Source organism: Mus caroli, unplaced genomic scaffold, assembly GCF_978045245.1.
Source record: "Mus caroli unplaced genomic scaffold, Mus_caroli_1 scaffold_6, whole genome shotgun sequence".
In the NCBI taxonomy this organism is placed as follows: domain Eukaryota; kingdom Metazoa; phylum Chordata; class Mammalia; order Rodentia; family Muridae; genus Mus; species Mus caroli.
This window is the reverse complement of record NW_028227261.1, coordinates 31,635,183-31,657,645: the sequence shown is the minus strand read 5'-3', so window position 1 is coordinate 31,657,645 and position 22,463 is coordinate 31,635,183. Positions and strand designations below refer to the sequence as shown.

Below are 22,463 nucleotides of genomic sequence, written 5' to 3'. Positions count from 1 at the left end.
AGGGTGCCAGATCTCGTTACGGATGGATGTGAGCCACCATGTGGTTGCTGGGAATTGAACTCAGGACCTTTGGAAGAGCAGTCAGTGCTCTTAACTGCTGAGCCATCTCTCCAGCCCGATTTTTGTTGGTTTTAAAGACAGGGACCCAGTCCTGACTCTCCTAGAACTTGCTATGTAGACCAGGCTGGACTCTGCTTACAACGTGCTGGGATCAAAGGCAAGTGCAGCTACACCTTGCTGCTAGCTCTGTCTTGATTCTAGTCCATATATACAATCTAACAGTACACAGAGGGAAAACTCTGAAAGGGAGTCTGTTCTGCCAAAACATGAGATACTGTTGGAAGCTGGGCAGGTAACAAAATGCATAAAGCCCACCAGAAGATAAAGATGTTTATTACAGGTGAGGCTGAGGTGTTGAGCTCATGTGCCAGGGCGCAGCACTCCCGGAGCCAGAAGCAGGTGGATCTCTGAGTTTGAGGCCAGCCTGGTCTACAGAGCAAGTTCCAGGACAGCCAGGACTACACAGAGAAAACCTGTTTCAAAACAAAAAGTTTCAAGTTGTACCAGACAATTCTAAAAAGTTTGGCTCTTGGGAGGAAAGAAAAACGACTAGAAGGTGTGACGTGGAGGATGCCAGAAGCAGGAAGGAAGACATTAAAGGAATGAGCTGTGTTTTGTAAGCGGCGCCTTTTGAAATTTAGTCCAACAGCATCAGAGCAGTGACATAGAGGAACGTAGGAATGCAGAAAGGGGAATTAAGGAATGCGAGGATTCTACAAGGAAAAGGAGGAGGTGGCTCATTATGAAGGAAGGTGGGATGTAGGTTCCAAAGCTCAAGTCTCAAGATTGCTGTGGCTGGAGAGAGAAATGCTTAGCAGAAACACTGATGAAGAATCATCTGAAAAGGTCCAGCCGTAGGTGAAGAAACGCGAGGGTGCTACTTAAGCCGCTAGGAGGGACGGGCTGGGTTGCCTCACTGAGTAGTAAACCCCTCGCTTCCAGGAGGGGTTAGAAAGGAGACAAATGATATAACTAATCGAGATGAGGGATTATAATGACTCAGAGTGCCTTCGTGGCGCTTGCCATGACCTCACTGGTTCCTCTGTACGTCCCTGGGAGATAGTTCACAAATCTGCCCGCAGCACAGCAGGCCTTGGCGGACCCGGACGCTAGACGACTCTAGGCAAGCGACTCCGAAGACGCTGGGGTTGACTTTCCTAGTTTCCGGTGCGATGGCTGGGCCACGACAGATACGAGCGGCTGGCTGGAACGCTCCGGGCGACACCGAAGCTAAACTGGAAAACTCAAAACCAGCGCTCCCGGGAGGCCAAAGGTGCGCGCCTCCGTTCGAACCAATCCCCCGAAGCGATCTTTGTCACTTAACCCAATAAGCGCCGGTCTTCGGGCCACCTCCTATCAATCCACCATGTGATTGGTTCGCCTTTCTGTTCCCGGCGTTGCCCCAGCAACCGGGCTATGGACGCGTAGGGGCCTCCAGGCTGCTAAACCACAAACCCTGGAGCTCTTCATTCACCTACCCTGCGGGTTTCCGGCACTATGTCGGTTCGGACTCTGCCGCTGCTCTTTTTGAACTTGGGCGGGGAGATGCTTTACGTCCTAGACCAGCGACTGAGGGCCCAGAACATCCCCGGAGACAAGGCCCGCAAAGGTAAGTAACGCCCCCGCAGCCTTGATCTGTTCCCTTCCTCACCGCACTAAATGTCCCTATACAGAACCGCAGCCTAGCACCAGCCCCCCTCCAACCTCCGTCCTGATACCTACAGGCCGACCGGCACCTGACCCCCTTCCCCTCATCCCAATAGCCAAACCGACGCCTCTGCGCACTTCTCTTTGACAGCCGGGTATCTTTCTCAAAAGACGCAGAGCCCATGCAGTTGGAAGCCCTCGGGAGTCAAATTAATTCTCCAAAAGAGCATTTCCCCACAGAGAAACCTAATACATTGGACATACTTACAGTGCCTGAGCCCTCGATTTCCCCGTCTCTGGAAATCTATTTCCAAAACTGGTTACAGTTAACAAGATACTTTTGGCAGGTATAACCATCCGTTAACCCCCACAAAACAGATGGGGACGCCCGCGTCTCTGTCCTCCTACGTAAGCAGAAGCCTGGTCATGCTCACTTCAGAAGCCATTTATAGAAATGTAGGGCCCCAAAATAATATAGATAAGAACGAAAACATGCTTCTTGATTTTGCAAGTGTTGGAAGGGGTTGCAATTGTGAAAACACTTTTGGAAGGCTTGTAAAATGCAAAATTATGCCATGTGTAGTGCAGAGAGAAACGACCACCCAGAACACGCTGCCAGTTTTTCTTACTTCTCAGCAAACAACTTTGTTCACCAAATTTGCTGGGCTTAAGTATGAACTATTGTATTTGTAGGCAGAGGAGTAAGCATTTATCTAAAGGACAACTGAACACTAATGAAAGCTCGATTTCCTCCCAACAGCTTATGTCCCCTCCACTGATGTTAAATAGGCACATTCAGATGGTGTGTCTGATTTTGTGTAAGTGCCTATGTAAACAGACAAGAGAACCCTCTGGACCACTCCCTTCCATTCATTCCCAGCCTTGCTACCAGGGGCTTTACAAAATGCAAATATGTCTAGTATGTCTCTCCTCAAAATTGCCGGCAACCTTCCACTCCTGTCTAATTGGAGACCAAGTCCTAGGCAGGACACGTTGGGGCCCTCCGATTAGGACACTTTGAGTCCCAATCACACCAAAGTGTGTGTAGATCTTTAACCTGTGTCCTTCATGACTCCGTCCTTTCCCCGACCTCCTGTACCACTGACTGAAGAGTCTCGTCCCCCAGGAGCCTCCCTCCTTCCTCAGGAGAAGGACCTGGTTCTGTTCTCACTGCGTCCTCCCGTCCTCCCGTGCTTCTCTTACCTTACCACATGGCTGGCAGCTCGATGCTCAACTGTTTGCCTGTGTCTCCCCACTTGTTTGTCTTACACATGTTTGTACTTCAGCATCTAGCACTCAACTCGCAGATCAGAATAAAGCAGTGCTCGGTACAGGGTTGAGGAACAACCTGCCGGTGTTGTTATATGCCATTGTGTTCCTTCCTCGGGAGGCTTGTTTCTTGCTCCCTGTGTGATGCGATTTCACTCAGGCTAATAGCCCTAGTGGAGGGGCAGGCTCAATTTCTCTAGATAGTCCGCATCTTGGAGGACAATGTAAATCAGCAATTTACATTATTAACATAGCCTTTGAAGGCATACAGGTCTAGATCCTACATTTAGCTAGCTGCGGGATCTTCAAGTGTGATGACCTCTGTAAGCTTATTTATCTATAAAATGATGATAATAATACACACCTGAGAGCGAAGCTATAATGTGCATTTCATGTTCACACAATTAGTAGTTGGTGTTGCCTTTCAAGAGGAGGTCTGAGCCAGGCGTTGTGGCGCACACCTTTAATCCCAGCACTCTCCGGAGGCAGAGGCAGGCAGATTTCTGGGCCAGCCTGGTCTACAAAGTGAGTTCCAAGACAGCCAGGGCTATACAGAGAAACCTTGTCTCAAAAAAAAAAAAAAAGTACAACATATACATACTATCTTTTCTTACATGAAACCCACTATTGTAGCAAAGGCTGGCCTTGAACTCTGATCCCCCTGTTCCCACCCCCTCAGCGTTGGTACCCCAGTTGTGTTAAGAGTGGTGGTCTTTTCTGGTTTACCTAGACTCCGTTAATGGAGTCTCAATCATCTTTAGTGATTCATTTCCATCCACTCACTCATTCCGCAGTTTATGGCAGATGTCACACCATGTGAGATTCTGGGGAGAACCAGGTTGAGCCTGTCTGTCCCTGGAAGTGGGTTACTGATGAGTGCAATCCATAACCGATGCTAAAACTCAAGACCCATCACCATAATGACAACAATACAATACTTGTTTTTGCTTTATTGAAACAAGGCTCACACTGTAGCTGTTCTAACAAGTCCTCTCACCTCAGCCTCCCAGGTGCTGAGGTGGTAGGCCGAGCCACCACTCACGACTATGGAAACAGTTTTTTAATTGTATCAACACTTCATTTAAATGCCTTGATGGCTGGGCAGTGGTGGCACAAGCCTTTAATCCCAGCACTCAAGAGGCAGAGGCAGGTGGATTTCTGTGAGTCTGAAGCCAGCCTGGTCCACAGAGTGAGTTCCAGGACAGCCAGGGCTACACAGAGAAAACAAAAAGAAAAGCAAAAAAACAAAAAAAACAAAAAACAACCAACCATGATGCCCAGGGCTCTTCTTCCATATAGATAACCCCACCGTCCAGTTTTACAAGAAAAACCAAAGTCGCTTTGCTCAGCTTTGCAGAGCTGGTTGGAGGAGCAAGTGACTTGACACTCCTGGCCTTGAGACCCCAGAGCTCTCATTCCTAACCGGCATGTCCATAAGTGCTGCTGCACTGGGCTGCCTCATCTGCAGGGGCTGTATGGTAGGTAATCTTGTGGGGGTTGTTAGGAAAGGGGAGGCTTGCAAATGCATGCACGCGCATGCGCACACACTCACATGTGCACATACACACACACACACACACACACACACGCACATGTACATGCACGTGTGTATATCCACCTAGCTTCTAAAAGAAATGAAATAGTTGGCCAGTGGAGCCTTGTAGAAGAGAAAGAAAGCAAGACAGCATAAAATTTAAAAGTTAAATTTGGTCTGGCTGCAGGAGCTGGAACCAATACCGCTGAGTCAGATGCCTGTACACAGGCCTGTAAAAGCCCAGACATGGTAAATTAGTCCTCGTGGATGCTCTGGAGGAAACTGTATTTCTTGGAGCCGTTTTCATTATCTTAGACAACTAATTGGTCTCTCGGAGGCAGTCCCTGTTCCCAAAAGGCCATCTCAGATATTGCCGTTTCTCCCACAATGCTGCCAGAGTTTAGTGTTGAACCCTTAATGGGGCGGCTTTTGAGAGTTGCATACAAAACGTTGTCCCACATTTTAAGCAATAGGATGGGCCATAGAAGCCTCCTCTGCCTCACTTCTGTCCTCATAAAACCCTGTTACATTTGTTCCTCATTACGGGAGAGGAACCTGAGACACATGAGCAAGTGACTGTGAAGTGACCTTTCTGGTTTTTGTTTGTTTTGTTTGTTCAATTGGTTTTTTTTTGTTTTATTTTGTTTTCCTGAAATGTGTAGTGCTGAAGGACTAAACAGCAGTGGAGTTCTGTTCTGGTTCAAATGTAACAGCCTGCCCTAGAACCCCTGGGCCTACATCCCATGCAAAGTATAACAAGCTAGATTGTCACAAACAAGTCATCTGGAGAATCATAAGATGGGGCTGGGGATATCTAGCCTGACATTTTAAAGAGGAAAGTAGGGGAGGAACCTGCAGCTCGCTAGAGCCCTCTGCTGGCACTGGGTACCATTGCTGACTGAGTGACCTGGTGTTTTCCATTCTGTTTTATCCACAGCAGACCAAGGAGGGTCAGACACACCTTCAAGAGGATAAAATCTCCCCATCTCTAAATAACTGCAAGCCTGTAATGCTAATACCACAGAGAAACAGCAGATGTTGATACAGCCGCCCCCCCCCAAAAAAAAAAAAAAACCAAATAACTGCTTTAGGAAGGCCAGTCAAGACCTGCTTCTCCATTCACTTCCTCTCCAAGAGCATTCGACTTGACCACGGTCCCCCCAGTACTGGGGACTGGAGTTTAAAAGCCTCATGCACAGGAGGCAAGAGCTCTGCCACTGGGCTACCTCCTCATCTGGCCAGATTTAGAGCTAGCATCTCACTAGGTTGCCTTGAATTCACTCTGTAGGCCCAGTTAAATCTGAAACTTTTGACCCTGCCTGAGCCTTCTGTGTAGCTAGAATTACAGTCCTGTGCCACAAGGCCCAGATATCCCTGTGAGGAGAGAGACAGAGACAGAGAGAGGCAGAGAGACAGAGAGAGAGAGAGAGAGAGAGAGAGACAGACAGACAGACAGAGAGAGGGAGAGGGAGAGAGAGGGAGAGGGAGAGAGATGGCTTCCAGGGGAATTTGACCTTGCAGTGGTACCCACTAGACTCAAAAGAGCTGGGGTTTTGTTGTTGTTGTTGTTGTTTTGGCTTTTTGAAACAGGGTTTCTCTGTGTATCCCTGGCTGTCCTGGAACTCACTCTGTAGACCAGGCTGGCCTCGAACTCAGAAATCCACCTGCCTCTGCCTCCCGAGTGCTGGGATTAAAGGCGTGCGCCACCATGCCTGGTTAAAAGAGCTGTTTTTATTGTATGTTGAGGCTATGCCAGTGTTTGGTGAAGGCATGCATAATTTCAGTGTACTTCAGAGATCATTTCCAGATAATATAGTGCCAAGTGTTGCCCCAAATGCCATCGGTTGCGAGATCTTTTCCACATGCAGATATGTGTAGCACTCTTCATTGGAAGAGCTAGGAGAGAGGAAGTGGAGGGAGCCGATACACTGAATCACTGAAGGGGAAAAAATTGGTCTTCAGGGCTTAGGAGAGAGATCAGTGAGTGGTACAACACTTGCCTGCTAAAAAGCATAGGGCCCAGTTTTGGGGGTGGGGCAGGCGGGGGGTCAGACTGTACAAAAGAAAACTCCTTTTTTTCCTCTGTTCTTGGAAAGCTAATGTTAAAAGCGTGCACAATATGCATATATATATATATATATATATGTATATATATGTGTGTATGTATATACATATATTTTTTTTGAGACAGTGTCTGACTGTGTAGACTAGGCTGGCCTGGAACTCACAGAGATCTGCCTATCTCTGCCTCCCTAGTAATGGGATTAAAGATATGTGCCAGCACACCTGCATAATATATGTTCTTTTTATTTATTTATTTATTTATTTATTTTGGTTTTTTGAGACAGGGTTTCTCTGTATAGCCCTGGCTGTCCTGGAACTCACTTTGTAGACCAGGCTGGCCTCGAACTCAGAAATCCGCCTGCCTCTGCCTCCCGAGCGCTGGGATTAAAGGTGTGCACCACCATGCCCGGCCTTTTTTTTTTTTTTTTAAAGATTTATTTATTTATTATATGTAAGTCTCTGTAGCTGTCTTCAGACACTCCAGAAGAGGGCCTCAGATCTCATTATGGATGGTTGTGAGCCACCATGTGGTTGCTGAGATTTGAAATTAGGACCTTCGGAAGAGCAGTCAGTGCTCTTAACCACTGAGCCATCTCTCCAGCGCCCCCATAATGAATGTCCTTATGGTGTAGGAGAAGGTAACTTTTGGAGCCTTCTAAGAGGAGCCACAGGTAGCTAGTTCTCCCAAGCTTCCTCCCTCATATGCTAATTTTTTTCATTAGTCATTTATCTAGTTTTTACCACTCTTAGATTTTTTTAAGCTTCCTGTTGAAGGTGGAGTGTGCACATAAGCCATTTATTTCAAATATAAAAGAGAAAATTCGATAGGCCAGTTAACTGGATGTAGTGTGTGTAAAAGCCTCCATGCAACTAATGCTCTTGCTTCATGAACTGGTGTTTTCTTTTTGTATGCTTCATATAGATGAATGGACAGAGGTGGACAGAAAACGAGGTACGCCATTTCTGGGCTGCATGCGTTCAGTCTGCATTCACAGGTTCACTCGGTCGGTTGTCAGTGGGTTTTTAAGCAGGACCACTTTAAGTATCGCTAGTAAGAAATAGGTGTGAGGTTCTTTAGCTAAGACATTTGAGTTTACTTTGGAATCCTTTCTCCAAAGGAATAAACACATTGTGTAAGATGAAAACCTAGCAGGCTCTGGCCAAGGGGCCACACTGCATGTGAAGGGCTCCCCCCAACTCCCACCCTGGGCCCAGCACCATCCTTTTTGATGGTGTTGTGTTCCAAGCTTTCGGGGACAGCTGGGGCAGAAGCTCCCATCCTCAGTACTGTGGCAGTCCTAAAACACGATGTATACTGTGATGTAACAGAGGAGTCTGCTGTGGTCTGCGTGGCCCTCCAGAGCCGTTCCCCTTCGCACACAGGGGCCGCAACAGAACACAGTTACTGTTGAGCAACTGAGCAGGATGGAAGCATGTGGCTGCATGGCTGCCAGGAGCGTGGGCAGAAGGCATGGGCCATGCATGCACTGTTGCCTCATGTCAAGTCTGGTTTCCCCCTCACCCACAGCCAGCTGCAGACCCGGAAAGGTTGAGGCTTGCTCAGAACAAGACCTCGGCTTCTCCTGCTCGCAGTATGTCCTGGGTGCCTGAGAATGGTTTCCACCCGTCATTGCCAAACTCAGTATTTTCAATTCTCTTATCACACAAGATATGCCAGTTATGTATATCTATTATACATAAAGCATAATGAGGCCAGATATGATCATGGCACATTATGTACATGTGTGAAAACATCATAACAAAATTAATTATTGTCAGAATTAATATATGCTAATAATTTTTGGGGGGTTGTGCATAAAATATGTGTATATTTAAAATATGACGGCTGGAGAGATGGCTCAGCGGTTAAGAGCACTGACTGCTCTTCCAGAGGTCCTGAGTTCAATTCCCAGCAACCACATGGTGACTCACAACCATCTGTAATGGGATCTGATGCCCTCTTCCAGTATGTCTGAAGATAGCTATAGTGTATTCATATAAATAAGTAAAATAAATAAATCTTTAAAAGATAAATAAATAAAATAAAATATGAAAGGCCCACTAAAAGCGTTTCAGTGTCTCTGATTTTGAATTTAAAGGTATAGGCTTGTTTTCTTTTATTATTGAAAGAGAATTCTTAGTATAATTACATAAACTTGACATTATTATGGCGGATAATGTTTTTGACTTTGTAAATGCTTCCATAACTGTAATGACATTTACTTAGAATGTGATATTACAGAAAACAAAACAACTATAAAGTCAATTTAAAATAAATAACACCAGGATAGGGAGAGAAGAAGAATTTGGAACAGGATAAGCAGAGCCAAATAGGGTCAAGTATCTATGTAGCAAATTTTGATAAATGGATCTAAATATGACATGTTGGTGGATTATAATACTCAGAATTCATATGTGCATATCATATTTGTTGCGGCCTGCCCGCAGTCCACAACACGAACGGTTCAACTGAGAATGGCAGTTCGAACTGAAAAGAGAGGAATCTAGACGGGGCGGAAGAAACAATGGAGCCAAGACAACAAACATTCTGATCAAGGCTCAATTTTACTATTTTCAGACACTCAGTTATAAAGGAAGGGGGAGGGAACCCAATATCCCGCCAAGTAACTCAGGGTCCAGTAGCAGGACGAACACGTGTGTGCCTCCAGGCAGCAAAGGCAGGTTCCAGCAGTAGGTGTGGCAGGACGAATGAGCAGTTAGCTCCACCCTTGAGCAAGCAAGTTCCAGGCTGGGGGAAGGGAGGCCACACATATTTATGTACATATGTGTATACACACACATGTATGTGTATACATGTGGTAGCACACATCTTTATCTTACCACTTAGGAGGCAGGGGCAGACAGACCTATAGGTTTGAAGGCATTCTGGTCTACATAGTTTCAGGCTAGTCACCGCTACATAGTGAGATGCTATCCTGCTATCCCTGAAGAAAAACTAAGCCACTGATAGGTCGAATAGGTAAAGGCACTTGCTACCAAACCTGGCAAGCTGTGTTTGATCTCTGGGACCCACGTGGTGTGAGAGAACTAATCCTAGCAAGTTGTCCTCTGATCTTTGTACACACACACAATGATTAAACATAATTAGGCTGGCTGTGGTGGTGCACTTTATAGATTTATTTTTATCTGGATGAGTGTTTTCCCTGGGTGACTATGTGTACCATATTCATGCTGGTGCTGCTAGAGGTCAAAAGAGGGCATTTGGTCCTCGGGAACTTAAGTACCAGATGGCTGTGAGCCACCAAGTAAGTGCTGAGAACTGAACCCTCGTCCTCGGCAAGCACAGCCAGTGCTCTTACCCTCTGAAGCATCATCTCTCCAGCCTCTAGGGCATACTTTTAACACTAAAACTAGAGAGGCAGAGCCAGGCAGATGTCTAAGGGTTCAAAACCACCCTGGTCTACATAGTGAGTTCCAGATTAGCCAGGGCTACATACTCTGTCTCAAATAAATAATGCTTTAAAAAATAATAATAATAATAATAAAATGAGACAGGCCCTTTCTAATTTCAGCCCCATCATTAGCAGCTTGGATTTTAAACTCTCTGAGATTAATTCTCCCTCTTCAGTGGAATGTGGGAATGAGGATAATTCAGAGTTGTCTTGGACCTTAAGTGAGGCAATTCTCGTAGAGTCCTAAGCCCAGTGTCTTAGAATAGGGTAGAGATTCAAAGCATTGTAATTGCAGAACATTCCCTGACTTCTCTCGTGTAACCCTGGCTCCATCGTGTGTGATTCCACAAACCAGTGGTTTTGGAGCAGGGGTAATGGATAGAAACTGAATTGCTTTCATCAAGATAATTATTTCATCAGCCTAGGTTCAGAGAAGCCCAACTGACGTGCCGGGATGCCTTTATGGTATTTCACAACCATCTTTTGACACTTCTCTTGAGCAATTTTTGGCCCATCCTTTGATGCCTGGCAGAGTTTCAGGTGTGAAGTGTGGATCTCGAGGGCTCTTCATGTGTGTAATTAGATCTCTGGAGCTTATTTTCACATAAGTGTTCAAAAATAATCAAAGACGCTGACTTTGTCGCCTGTCTGATGATTACCCAGTTACCAGCCTTTCTGATGTCCCCATGAAAGACCCCTCCCCTCCTGTCTCTGTCCTCCTCATGACCAAATCTGACTCCCACTCCATGCTGCCTCGTGGAAAGAAGGCAAAGCTCGTCTGAGTGCCAAAAACGAATGCCAAGGTGGAAGCCTGGTCCTGGCAGGGAAGGGAGATTCTAGCTGGAGACGCGTGGGCCCCTCCCTTCAGCTGTCAGAGTGTTGACACTGACAGTGGACTCCAGAGCACTCAGATTTCCCAAAGTCCTGACCTGTGCAGAGGGGAAAGACTAAACAGCCCTGGCATCACCTGAAGGAGGAACTTGCCTTCAAGGAGATCTCATACAGTTCTGGCCATTTACCTCACAGCGAAATTAGCATATGAACATGACGGCCTTTGTTTCTTCTCATCTATAAAATTGTGATGTTGCAGAGGAGACAAGGGAAAATAGACTTTTTCTCCCTGGTGTAGGCAAACTATAAATAAATTCATTTTCTGTTGCCAAGTCGAATTTCCTCATTTTGTATTTTAAAAAGATGGGGAAATCCAAGTGCCTGGTAACTAAGGCAGCCGGGGGTCTGACCAACCCTAGTGGACAGACGGGACCCTGTGCAGTGCACATCTCAGGGCGTGGCTCCTTCCTCTGAGTCCCTGAGGCATTCACCTTGGTGTCTGGTATACTGTATGCCTGCCCGTGCCAAGAGCTGCACAGAGAGAAATGAGAAGGGAAAGATGTCTGTCTCCACACGCTCATGGAGAGTGAATGGGGACAAGGTGTAGGGCCCAGCCACGAAACTTCCATTTCTTCTCTGGGAACTCATGTGTGCCCTGCTGTGCCCACTGGGACAGACCTCCCTGCCCTCTGTTCTCAGCAGGTGAACATTGCTTAGGTCTGATGCAGGAGCCATGGTGATGCATAGCTGTGGCACGTCCCTGGGGAAAAGCTTCATTTTTTTTTCCTTTGCCCAAGTCAGTAACAATCGCCTTGGGGTTTTCTCACTTTTCAAACCAATTTATTTGACGCTAAGCTATTCTCCTGGATCCTGAGTGAGCTCCAAGACCCTAGAGAAATGACTCTGCTCTTTGTAAGCTTTAACCCAGTCGCAGCACACAAGGAATGCTTTAACGTGATTCCTTCCTCCCTGGGCTACATCATCTCTTCCCTTTTTCTTTTCTGAGGACCCTGTGGCTTTTCATTTGTATCTGTTCCTTGCAGATTCTGTACTTTATATAAAGGCTGTGGTGAGAGAAAAAAGTTAGAAAACCCAATCTATTGCAGATCCTTGCTTTATCTGTCTGAAGCAAACCCAGGAGGATTCCTGTATCTCTGAGCATCCCCTGTGAAGGGAGTGTTATCTGGCCAGGCTGAGCTGGGGCTCTCAGATGCGAGGGCACCTGCATTGGCTGTGAGTCTAATTCCTCCTGTCTGTGGAGCAGGAGAGAGTCGATCCAGGGTAAAAGCCAAAGGTCAAGCGTGAATTTAGTGATTCTATAGGAGTCTGGCTATGTGTGTTTGTGTCTTACTTTTCCGTTGCTGTGATAAGGCACCATGACCAAGGCAGCTTATAAAATAGAGTGTTAAATCAGGCTTATGGCTTCAGAGGGTCAGAGGCCATGATGGCCAATGAAGAAACAGCTGGGGCTACATCCTGATCAAGAAGGACAAGGCGGGATGGGGGATAGGGACAGAATAGTGTGGGCCTCTGAAACTTCAAAGCCTGAACTGGGTTACACAGCTCCTCCAGTAAGGCCACGCCTGTTCAGCTTTCCCAAACAGTTCCACCTGGAGACCAAGTGTTCAAACATGTGAGCCTTGGGGCCATTCTCATTCAAACCACCACAGTCACCCCTCTCCCCCATCTCTGAAGCAATCCTATATCAAGTACCAGCTGAGTGTAGTTGTATTTGCCTCCAGTCCAACACTCTGAAGGTGATGACGCACACCTTTAATCCCAGCACTTGGGAAGCAGAGGCAGGCAGATCTCTGAGTTCAAGGGCTACACAGAGAAACCCTGCCTGGAAAACAAATAAACAAAACAAAACAAAAAAAACAAAAAGGAGGAGGAGGAAAGAAGAAGGAGGAGAAGGAGAAGGAGAGAAAAGAAGAAGAAGAAGAAGAAGAAGAAGAAGAAGAAGAAGAAGAAGAAGAAGAAGAAGAAGAAGAAGAAGAAGGAGGAGGAGGAGGAGGAGAAGGAAGGAAGGAAGGAAGGAAGGAAGGAAGGAAGGAAGGAAGGAAGGAAGGAAGGAAGGAAGGAAGGAAAAGAAGAAGGAAGGAAGAAGGAAGGAAGGAAGGAAAAGGAAGGAAGGAAGGAAGGAAGGAAGGAAAGAAAGGAAGGAAGGAAGGAAGGAAGGAAGGAAGGAAGGAAGGAAGGAAGGAAGGAAAAGGAAGGAAGGAAAAGTTGTTGTTGTTCAAGGCCATCCTTGGCTATAGGCCTTAATCCTAGACCAGCCTGGACTAAATGGGGCTCTGCCTTTAAAAAATAAATAAATAAGATTTAAGTACAGCCCTCAGCTTTCCTTTCCTCTATAAAATGCTTTTTAAAATACTACTAATAAATATTCCCTCTTTTTGTTACCTTCTTTCTTTAAAAGTTTACCCAGAGCTAGACACCCAGCACCTCCATGGCATTTAGCAAAAGGAGGTGGAGTTTCCATCTTTCTGAAATAATCACTTGTGCCAGACAGTAATGGTGCACACATTTAGTCCCAGCACTTGGGAAGCAGAGGCAGGCAGATCTCTGAGTTCAAGGCCAGCCTGGTCTACAGAGCAAGTTCCAGAATGGCCAAGGTTACACAGAGAAACCTGGTCCCTAAAAACAACAAAACGAAGCAAAATATGAAGAAAAAGAAGAGAGGGAAGAGGAGGAGAAGAAGAAATAAAAACTTGTATTAAGAATTCATTTTAGGGGGGCTGGTGAGATGGCTCAGCGGTTAAGAGCGCCGACTGCTCTTCCAAAGGTCCTGAGTTCAAATCCCAACAACCACATGGTGGCTCACAGCCATCCATAACGAAATCTGATGCCATCTTCTGGAGTGTCTGAAGACAGCTACAGTGTACTTACATATAATAAATAAATAAATAAATAAATAAATAAATAAATAAATAAGAATTCATTTTAGGGGCTGGCAAGATGGCTCAGCAGGTAAAAGCACTGCCTGCTCTTCCAAAGGTCCTGAGTTCAATCTCAGCAACCACATGGTGGCTCACAACCATCTGTAATGAGATGTGACGCCCTCTTCTGGGGTGTCTGAAGTCAGTTACAGTGTACTTATGTATAATAATAAATAAATCTTTGGGCCAGAGAAAGCAAGTGAGCGGAGGTGACCTGAGCGAGCAGAGGTCCTAAAAAATTCAAATCCCAGCAACCACATGGTGGCTCACAACCATCTGTAATGAGATCTGATGGCCTCTTCTGGAGTGTCTAAAGAGAGCTACAGTGTACTCATATAAATAAAATAAGTAAATATTTTTTAAAAGTAAAAAAAAATTAAAAGAAGAAGAATCTGGAGGGCTAGAGATATGGCTGGATGTTTAGAGCATGCACTGCCGTCACAGAGGACTCAACTTCAGTCCCCAGCACCCATGTCAGGTGGCTTTCAAACACCTTTAACTCCATCTCCAGGGCGTTGGATCCCTCTGACCTCTGACCCCTCTGGCCTCTAGCCTCTGAAGGCACCTGTTCATACACACACACAGACACACAGACACATATTTTTTTTAAAAAACATTTTAAAGATGACTCTTGGCCAGCAGATAGCTCAGCAGGTAAAGGCACCCTGCCAGCAAACCTGTCAACCTGAGTTCAGTCCCTACAACAATAGGCATGAGGTGGCAGGAGAGAAGCAATGTCCTCAACTTGTCCTCCAACCTCCACACATGCACCTTCCCACCCCACCCCACCCCACCACACAACAACAATGTAAAAACCATCCAGAAAAGTCTGTGCATATCTGTACCCGCAGCTGTTCTAATACCAGCGCCCCCACCCCCCATGCCTTCACTAGTGTACTTAGCTGAGTCATTGCAACTATCTGTGAGAGCAAAGCTGCGGCCACGGTGGTCTGTGCAAGTCCTACACTCTCAACAGGTGGAAGTTTCACTGTCCCACAAGATGGGATCTGTTCCTCTGCTGTGAAATCAATAGCATAGGTCAAAGAGCAATTAGGGCATGCTGACAGGGAGCAAAGTGAACGGCGTGTTTTGTAGAAGCATTCGAGACACTGTCATTGCTAACCAGTGGGCAGCGTATCCACTTCTACAAAATGTTTGTTACGAAAATAAATCACCATTGTTTGTCTGACATGTGAAGTTTAATTTGAAGTGAAAATGGTTTAGACTGCTTAAAAGAGAAATAGCACCCACCCGGCTGCACGTATGCGCGCGCGCGCGAACACACACACACACACACACACACACATACACACACCCTTGCACAAATAATGAGGTAGAGTGTATGTTGTAAAGGGCCAGTGAGATGGTTCAGTGGATGAAAGGCTTGTTGTGCTGCCTGCCAACCCGAGTTTGATGCCCATGAGCCATGAAAGGTTGGAAGGAAAGAAACAGCACCACGAAGACTTCCTCTCACGTCCGCACACCACAGGGCACCTCACACACACTCCTACTCAAACTGATAATGAAATTCATCTATTTATTTTATCTTTATTTTTATTTCTGTTTTTTTCAGACAGGGTCTCATCATATAACACTGACTGGCCTGAAAGTCACTCTACAGACCAGGCTGGCCTCAACCTTAAAGAGACCTGCCTCTGCCTCTTAAGTACTGGGATTAAAAGTCAGCCTTAAATATTTTTCTAACAATGTGTGTGCTGTTTTTCTTTTCTTTTCTTTTTTTTAAGGATGTGCTCTAACTTATAATCTTTATATGTTGGTAACCGTCTTTTTATTTTTTATTTTTATTTTTTTATTTTTGGTTTTTCTGAGAGAGGGTTTCTCTGTGTAGCCCTGGCTGTCCTGGAACTCACTCTGTAGACCAGGCTGGCCTCGAACTCAGAAATCCACCCGCTTCTGCCTCCCAAGTGCTGGGATTAAAGGCATGCACCACCACTGCCCAGCTTTTTTATTTATTTTTAATAGAAAATTTTTAGATTTCTTTATTTTGTACTTATGAGTGTTTCGCCTGCATATATGCCTGTGCGTATATCACATGCATGCCTGGCACCCTTGGAGATCAGAAGAGAGCTGCAGATTCCGTAGAACTGGAGTGAGCCGCCATGCGGTTGCTGGGAACTGCAAGAGCAGTAAGTGCTCCTGACAGCTGAGCCATCTCACCACCCCACAGTCTTTTTCTTCTTCTGTTTTTGTTTTGTTTTGCTTTGCTTTGCTTTGCTTTGCTTTGCTTTGCTTTGCTTTGCTTTGCTTTGCTTTGCTTTGCTTTGCTTTGCTTTGCTTTGCTTTGAGACAGGGTTTCTTGGTAGTCTTGGCTGTCCTCTGTAGACCAGGCTGGCCTCAAACTCAAGAAGAGATCTCTGCCTCTGCCTCTCTGCCTCTCTTCCTCTCTGCCTCTCTGCCTCTGCCTCCTAAGTGCTGGGGTTAAAGGCGTGCGCCACCACTGCCCAGCAAAGCAGTACTTTTTTTTTTTTTTTTTAAGATTTATCCTTGTGAAGGCGATGTGTGCTATTTCTCTTTTAAGCTGACTGTAAAGTGGTATGTAGCATGGAAAGCATAGTCTTCTTGAATATTGTTACTGTGGACACTGCCCTGAGCGTCATACAGCACTCCTGAGCCCTGTTTCCTGCTGGGCACCTGGGCTTCTTTCCAAGGGGCTGATTTCAGCAAGCACTCCGTGACTAGCTCCCATTCATAGACAGACATCACCCCTAAACAAGGCTTCTTCCCGTCCCTTCCTTGCTCATCTGCATTCTCCCCTGTCTCTGCAGTTCTGAACGACATCATTTCAACCATGTTCAACAGGAAGTTCATGGACGAACTGTTCAAACCCCAGGAACTGTACTCCAAGAAGGCCTTGCGGACTGTGTATGACCGCCTGGCTCATGCCTCCATCATGCGACTGAACCAGGCCAGCATGGATAAGGTGAGCGGGCCACCACCTGGTCAGCTCCGCTGCTGCTGGAGCACCTGTCGTGGATGCCCCTAGATGGGATCAAACTGGGTGCCGTATGCAATGGTGTCTTGGGAAAGAAGCAAGAGTCAATACGAGCTGCAGTCAGGTGGCGAGGATCTCAGGAGGCGTCTGTACCCAACCTCTCTCTTGTGTCTCACCTGCCCAAAGGCAACCCCGCTGCTGTTCATATCCTATTTACAGCCCTGAACATGTGCCCCCCGGGTTCAAGCACTCAACCCCCACCCCAGACTTTACCTCTTGGGGGAACGGTAAGAGAAGGCAGTTAGGAAAACCAGTATGACCAGAGCACAGTGCACATATATGCAAATGTCACAGTGAAACCCATTAATATAAGCAATAAATATACCTTAATACTTAGGTTTTAGCTATGCCATGATAGCCCACACCCTTGATGCACTTAGGAGGCAGAAGCAGAGGCAGAGGCAGAGGCAGAGGCAGAGGCAGAGGCAGAGGCAGAGGCAGAGGCAGAGGCAGAGGCAGAGGCAGAGGCAGAGGCAGAGGCAGAGGCAGAGGCAGAGAGGCAGAGGCAGAGAGGCAGAGGCAGAGAGGCAGAGGCAGAGAGGCAGAGGCAGAGGCGCAGAGGCGCAGAGAGGCAGAGAGGCAGAGAGGCAGAGAGGCAGAGAGGCAGAGAGGCAGAGAGGCAGAGAGGCAGAGAGGCAGAGAGGCAGAGAGGCAGAGAGGCAGAGGCAGAGGCAGATGAATCTCTGGGAGTCTGAGGCCAGCCTGGTTTACAGAGTGAGTTCCAGGACAGCCAGGACTACACAGAGAAACCCTGTCTCAAAAAACCATCATCATCATCATAATGTTATAAAAGGAAAAACTTTAAACTACCTCATTACAATACATTTCAGTTCTGCCATGAGGAAACCAGGCATTTTTAAGGCATATTTTTAAATATTCAGCCTTTCTTTATATGAACATATCGATGTCTTTGGAAAGCAAATTATTAGAGCACTCTTCTGTTTTTGTATGAGTGTTTTGTGTATATGTTTGTGTGTCATGTGTGCAGTGGCTGTAGAGGCCAGAAGAGGGCATCTCAACCCTTGAAGCAGGACTTAGAGATGGTTGTGGGTGCTGGGAACCAAACCTAGGTCCTCTGCAAGAGCGGCAAGTGTTCCTAACTACTGAGGCGGCCCCTGCAGCACTCTGATTTCTTTTTAAAGAATCATTCCACATAACTGAACAGAAGAGGACGTACAAAACTGTTCAGAGGAATTATGAACCGTTTACGTAGCTACCTCCCCCCCAGGAGGGAGATGCTGAGGGCAGAAGGAGATGCCCTCCTGCCAGAGTGTGCCATGGGAATGAAGGAGAAGACATTGGCTTCCGGTGCAGATACTTCTCAGCAGGTGGCCAGGAGTCCCAGGGGATGCTGACCTTTCATTTCCTGCATGCTGTGAAGCAAATGGCACATCACCTGTGGTCTTCCTCCCCAAAGCCCAGAGTCCCAGTCTAACCACAAGACAAATGTGAGACACATAGCATTGGCATGCTGCAGAGTGCAAACCAGAGCACCAGGATTTGGAACCATCAAGGTGGGGCTCAGCGGCTCAGTGCACTTGTTGCTTTTTCAGAGGTCTAGAGCTCTGTTTTCAGTACCGGGTGGGTTGGCTCATGATGGCTGTAACTCCAGCTCGTGGATATCAGACACTCTCTTCAGCTTCCATTTCATCTGCACACACACACACACACACACACACTCATGCATACACATGAACACACATAAATGAAACTCAGTGTAAAATCAAATGTCAGTGTGACCACAGAGGAGAGTCAGCTAAACCATCACAGCCAAGAGGAACCCAGAAAAGCCTGGCAGTCCAGCATCCTGTGTCTTCTGGAATGGATCCTGCAGCACAGTGAGGCCTTAGGGTTGGGGAAAAGGCTCAGTCACCATGCTTGCCTTGCAGACACAAGAGCATGAGTTCCATCCTCAGACCCAAGTGCTGGCCCATGGCGCCACACATTCACAAGCCTGGCACTGGGAGACGGAGGCAGGAAGATGCCTGGTGCTTGCTAGGTAGCCAGCCGAGCCGAACTGGTGAGGTCCAGGCCAATGAAAGACCCTGTCTCAAAAGAGGTAGATAGCAGTCCTAAGGATGACACTGGGGGCTGACCTCTTGCTTCCACAGGCACACACCTACACAAAAAAATCTAGGGGATTGGGGAGAGACTAAACTAATGAGATTGCTCTTTTAGATGGGGTCTTACGTAGCTCAGGCCAGTCTCCAGCTCACTATGAAGCTAAAGATGATCTTGAACTTGTGATCCTCCTGTCTCCACCTCCCAAGTGGTGACCTGCACAACCACACCTGGGCCTGTGCTAGGAATCCAACTCAGAGAGCTTCCTGCTTGCTAGGAAAGTTCTACCAACTCAGCCGACCCCAGGCCCCAAGTTCATGGACTCCAGACAATTATTAAGTTAGACTTGAATAATGATAATGACTTTTCCACTTGCTCCACTATGTGAACTTTGTTTTAAAAGTCATGAAGACTAATACTAGATAGTGAGTACACAGTATCAGCACATATGTGTTGCTAGGACTAGAGGCCTGCGTGAGACACACCAGCTTTCACCGAGCCCTTACTGTAACCTGTTGTTTCCTTTGGAAGTTATCTTATCCCCGAGTCCATCTTCTCACTACCAAGTGGGCAGGCTGAGGAAGGGGATCAGGATTCCAGATCCTCCCAGGTCCAGTGCTTAGTCCAGACTGCACAGCAGCCAATTCGGTTTCATGTGTGTCCCATCAGAAAGACAGGATGACCAGAAACCACCGTTGGCCCAGGGACTTCCTGGCTACCCCTGTTGTCTTAGATGAGTTACCAGCATTACCCCTCGCATCCTCAAAAATGCTCTGGCTTTGGGGACAACGCATGTGGTCACCTGAGCTGGGTGACAAGCCTGTGGCTGCTTTTCCTGCAATGGCTCTGCTCAGCTTCTGGTCTGCTTTTATGACCCCATGTATTCTGTGTGTGGGTTGACAGCTCTACGACCTGATGACCATGGCTTTCAAATATCAAGTGCTGCTGTGTCCACGCCCCAAGGACGTGTTGCTGGTCACTTTCAACCACTTAGACGCCATCAAGGGTTTTGTCCAAGACTCTCCCACCGTCATACATCAGGTGGACGAGACCTTCCGGCAGCTGTCAGAAGTAAGTCCCCCTCCATCTCCCTGCCACAACCCTTGTTCTCAGGCAGATTCAACTAAGACCCAGCAGATTCTATGGTTGCAAGGTCAGGGTCAAAACTTGCCACTCGCCGGGCGTGGTGGCACACGCCTTTAATCCCAGCACTCGGGAGGCAGAGGCAGGCGGATTTCTGAGTTCGAGGCCAGCCTGGTCTACAAAGTGAGTTCCAGGACAGCCAGGGCTACACAGAGAAACACTGTCTCGAAAAACAAAAAAAACAAAAAAACAAAAAAAAAATTGCCACTCTTCCAGAACATTCTAAAATCCCACAGCTGCCTATTTTGTAGCTACCATGGCGGTTATCACCTTATGCTCTCTGCTGTAGCCTTTGTGGAGGGAAAACACCAACAAAGAGCTCTCTTTCCTCACGTCTGAAAGGGTGTTGGGGGTGCATGTCTGCTCAGTTGTGGAGAATAGACCCCCCCTGGCCTGTGGGGAAGGTGACATCCCAGAGTCTGTCCCACTTGGGAGGGAGGGTACTGACACTCTTGCTGCCAAGGTCCCCGCACCCCTGAGCACTCCACCCCTGCCTGTCCCCACATCTCAGCCCATGGTGGAAAGCACAATGCTCCCTTCTCTCTGCTTTGCCTTGGCAGGTGTATGGGAATCTCTCTGAAGGGGAGTTCCAGCTGATCCGTCAAACACTGCTTATCTTCTTCCAAGACCTGCATATCCGAGTAAGTGCCTGGAACCCCCACCCCTACCCCCACCCCTGACCCCAGCGGCTGATGCCCTGACCATCAGTCAGTCATCTGAGCAGACCAGGAACAAGATTTTGCCCAGCGGTGATGCTCGCCATGCTTGGAACCTGTGACTGTGAGAGGTCACATGATCGATTGAAGCCATCCCCACCTCCACCCCCAGCTCCATTGAGCTTCTTTGAAATGTGGGCTCATCCTTTGCTTCTACAGAAGAGCTTTGTTGTCAGGGCACTGTGTGACTATGAAGTTTTTCTCAAACTTACATCCTCAGTGTCCCAGCATCAGACACTGTCACATGGCTGCCCTCCTGCTCCATGTGATGCTCCCCTAACCTGGCTTTCTCACTTTCCTGTCAACCTTTCCTCCACCTATCTCTGAGCCTTCCTGCCCCTTGCCTTCACCCACCCACCTGCTTGCTGAAATGCATATGACTAGGCCCATTGAGCCTATTATTCCATGTCTGCCACTAGACTATTGCTCACCTGGCTCAGAACCTATGTTGATCGCAGCGATTCTCCAGTCTTGATCTGTCCAGCTGTTTCTAAAGTGCACGTAGCGTTTGCTCCTCCTTTGGATCTTCTTTTCTCTCTCAGCTGCTGACACGTTAGCTCTTCCAGTTTCTGGGACCCTGACCAAGTCCCTATGTATGCTAAGCAAGTTCCCTGCCCCTGAGCTAATCCTTACCCTACATGCAGTTCTCACTGGCTGTTGTCCCATAAATACCCCTCTCTCATTGTGCCATGCCCATGCCTAACAGTTCTACACCCTAACTTTAAAAAATATACTTCCAAAGCCGGGCAATGGTGGCACAAACCTTTAATCTCAGCACTTGGGAGGCAGAGGCAGGTGGATTTCTGAGTTCGAGGCCAGCCTTGGTCTACAGAGTTAGTTCCAGGACAGCCAAAGTCATATAGAGAAACTCTGTCTCAAAAAGCAAAAACAGAAAACAAACAAGCAAACAAAAAAACACTTCCAAATTTGTGTGGGTCTGGGCAACCCTCCCAGATGGGTCTTTGTCCTGTCCTAAAGCTGGATCACCAGAGGTGGAAGGTTGGTGCACTACCACAGACCAGCTGTATCCCCAGTGCTAGACAGTTCAGCTGCACACGGAGCCTGTGCTCTTGACTCTGACCTTCTTCACCTGGGAAGTGGAAATGGCAGTCTGTAGTTTGGAGTTCACCGGTTTGGAAGAACCCAGTGAAGGAACATATGTAATGTATGTGTGTGCTCATATATGATTGGTATAGAACACTTCTACAAAGTATATACAAGAAAGTGGTCATGGTGCTACCTCCTGGGAGTCAGGATTATGGGGGAGAAGCAGGGCAGAGGGACACAGCCCCAGCTCCAAGTCAAGAAGAGGACCAGAACCTCACTAGGTGTGGTTTGTGCCTGAGTGTATTTCCCCCTTCCAAGGGCAGGAGCGACAAATAGATTTCAGCTCTAATGCCAATTTTATTTTTAATGCTAATAAATAATTTCATTGTATTTGCTATGGATGGAGCAAGAACAATATGAATATAGACAAAGATCTCTAATGTTATGCTTGAAAATATAAAATTATGAAAGTACAAGCAAGATTAAGTTGTGCAGCCGATTTAAAAATCAATTTGAACATAATGAAAATTCCACTCAGTGGTATTACCAGGACCGTGCATATTTAGGCATATTTTATGGATTATAGTAATATTAGCAGCCATATTGATCTCTCAGTTTTGAGGAGATAAAATTCACTGTAGTGAAAAGGCATGCTAATGATAATTCTGTAGTAAAATCACTGAAATGTATTATGCCACTAAATATGTTGGGCTCTAGTTGCTAAAT

The 22,463-nt window shown here is 46.9% G+C and overlaps 1 protein-coding gene across 2 annotated transcripts in view; it reads left to right on the top strand.

Moving 5' to 3' along the window:
* The first annotated feature begins 1,422 nt into the window (after positions 1-1,422).
* Oscp1 (organic solute carrier partner 1) overlaps positions 1,423-22,463 on the top strand; it is a 29,922-nt gene continuing 8,881 nt past the window's right edge. Inside the window, exons 1-5 of one of the 2 annotated variants that reach the window (XM_029476601.2) lie at positions 1,423-1,669; positions 7,497-7,526; positions 16,544-16,698; positions 19,735-19,902; positions 20,535-20,615. In XM_029476601.2, coding sequence (XP_029332461.1) covers positions 1,558-1,669; positions 7,497-7,526; positions 16,544-16,698; positions 19,735-19,902; positions 20,535-20,615 — 546 coding nt within the window. In that variant the 5' untranslated portion in view covers positions 1,423-1,557. The remainder of the gene's footprint in view (positions 1,670-7,496; positions 7,527-16,543; positions 16,699-19,734; positions 19,903-20,534; positions 20,616-22,463) is intronic. The other variant, XM_021160273.3, reaches the window with a different exon arrangement.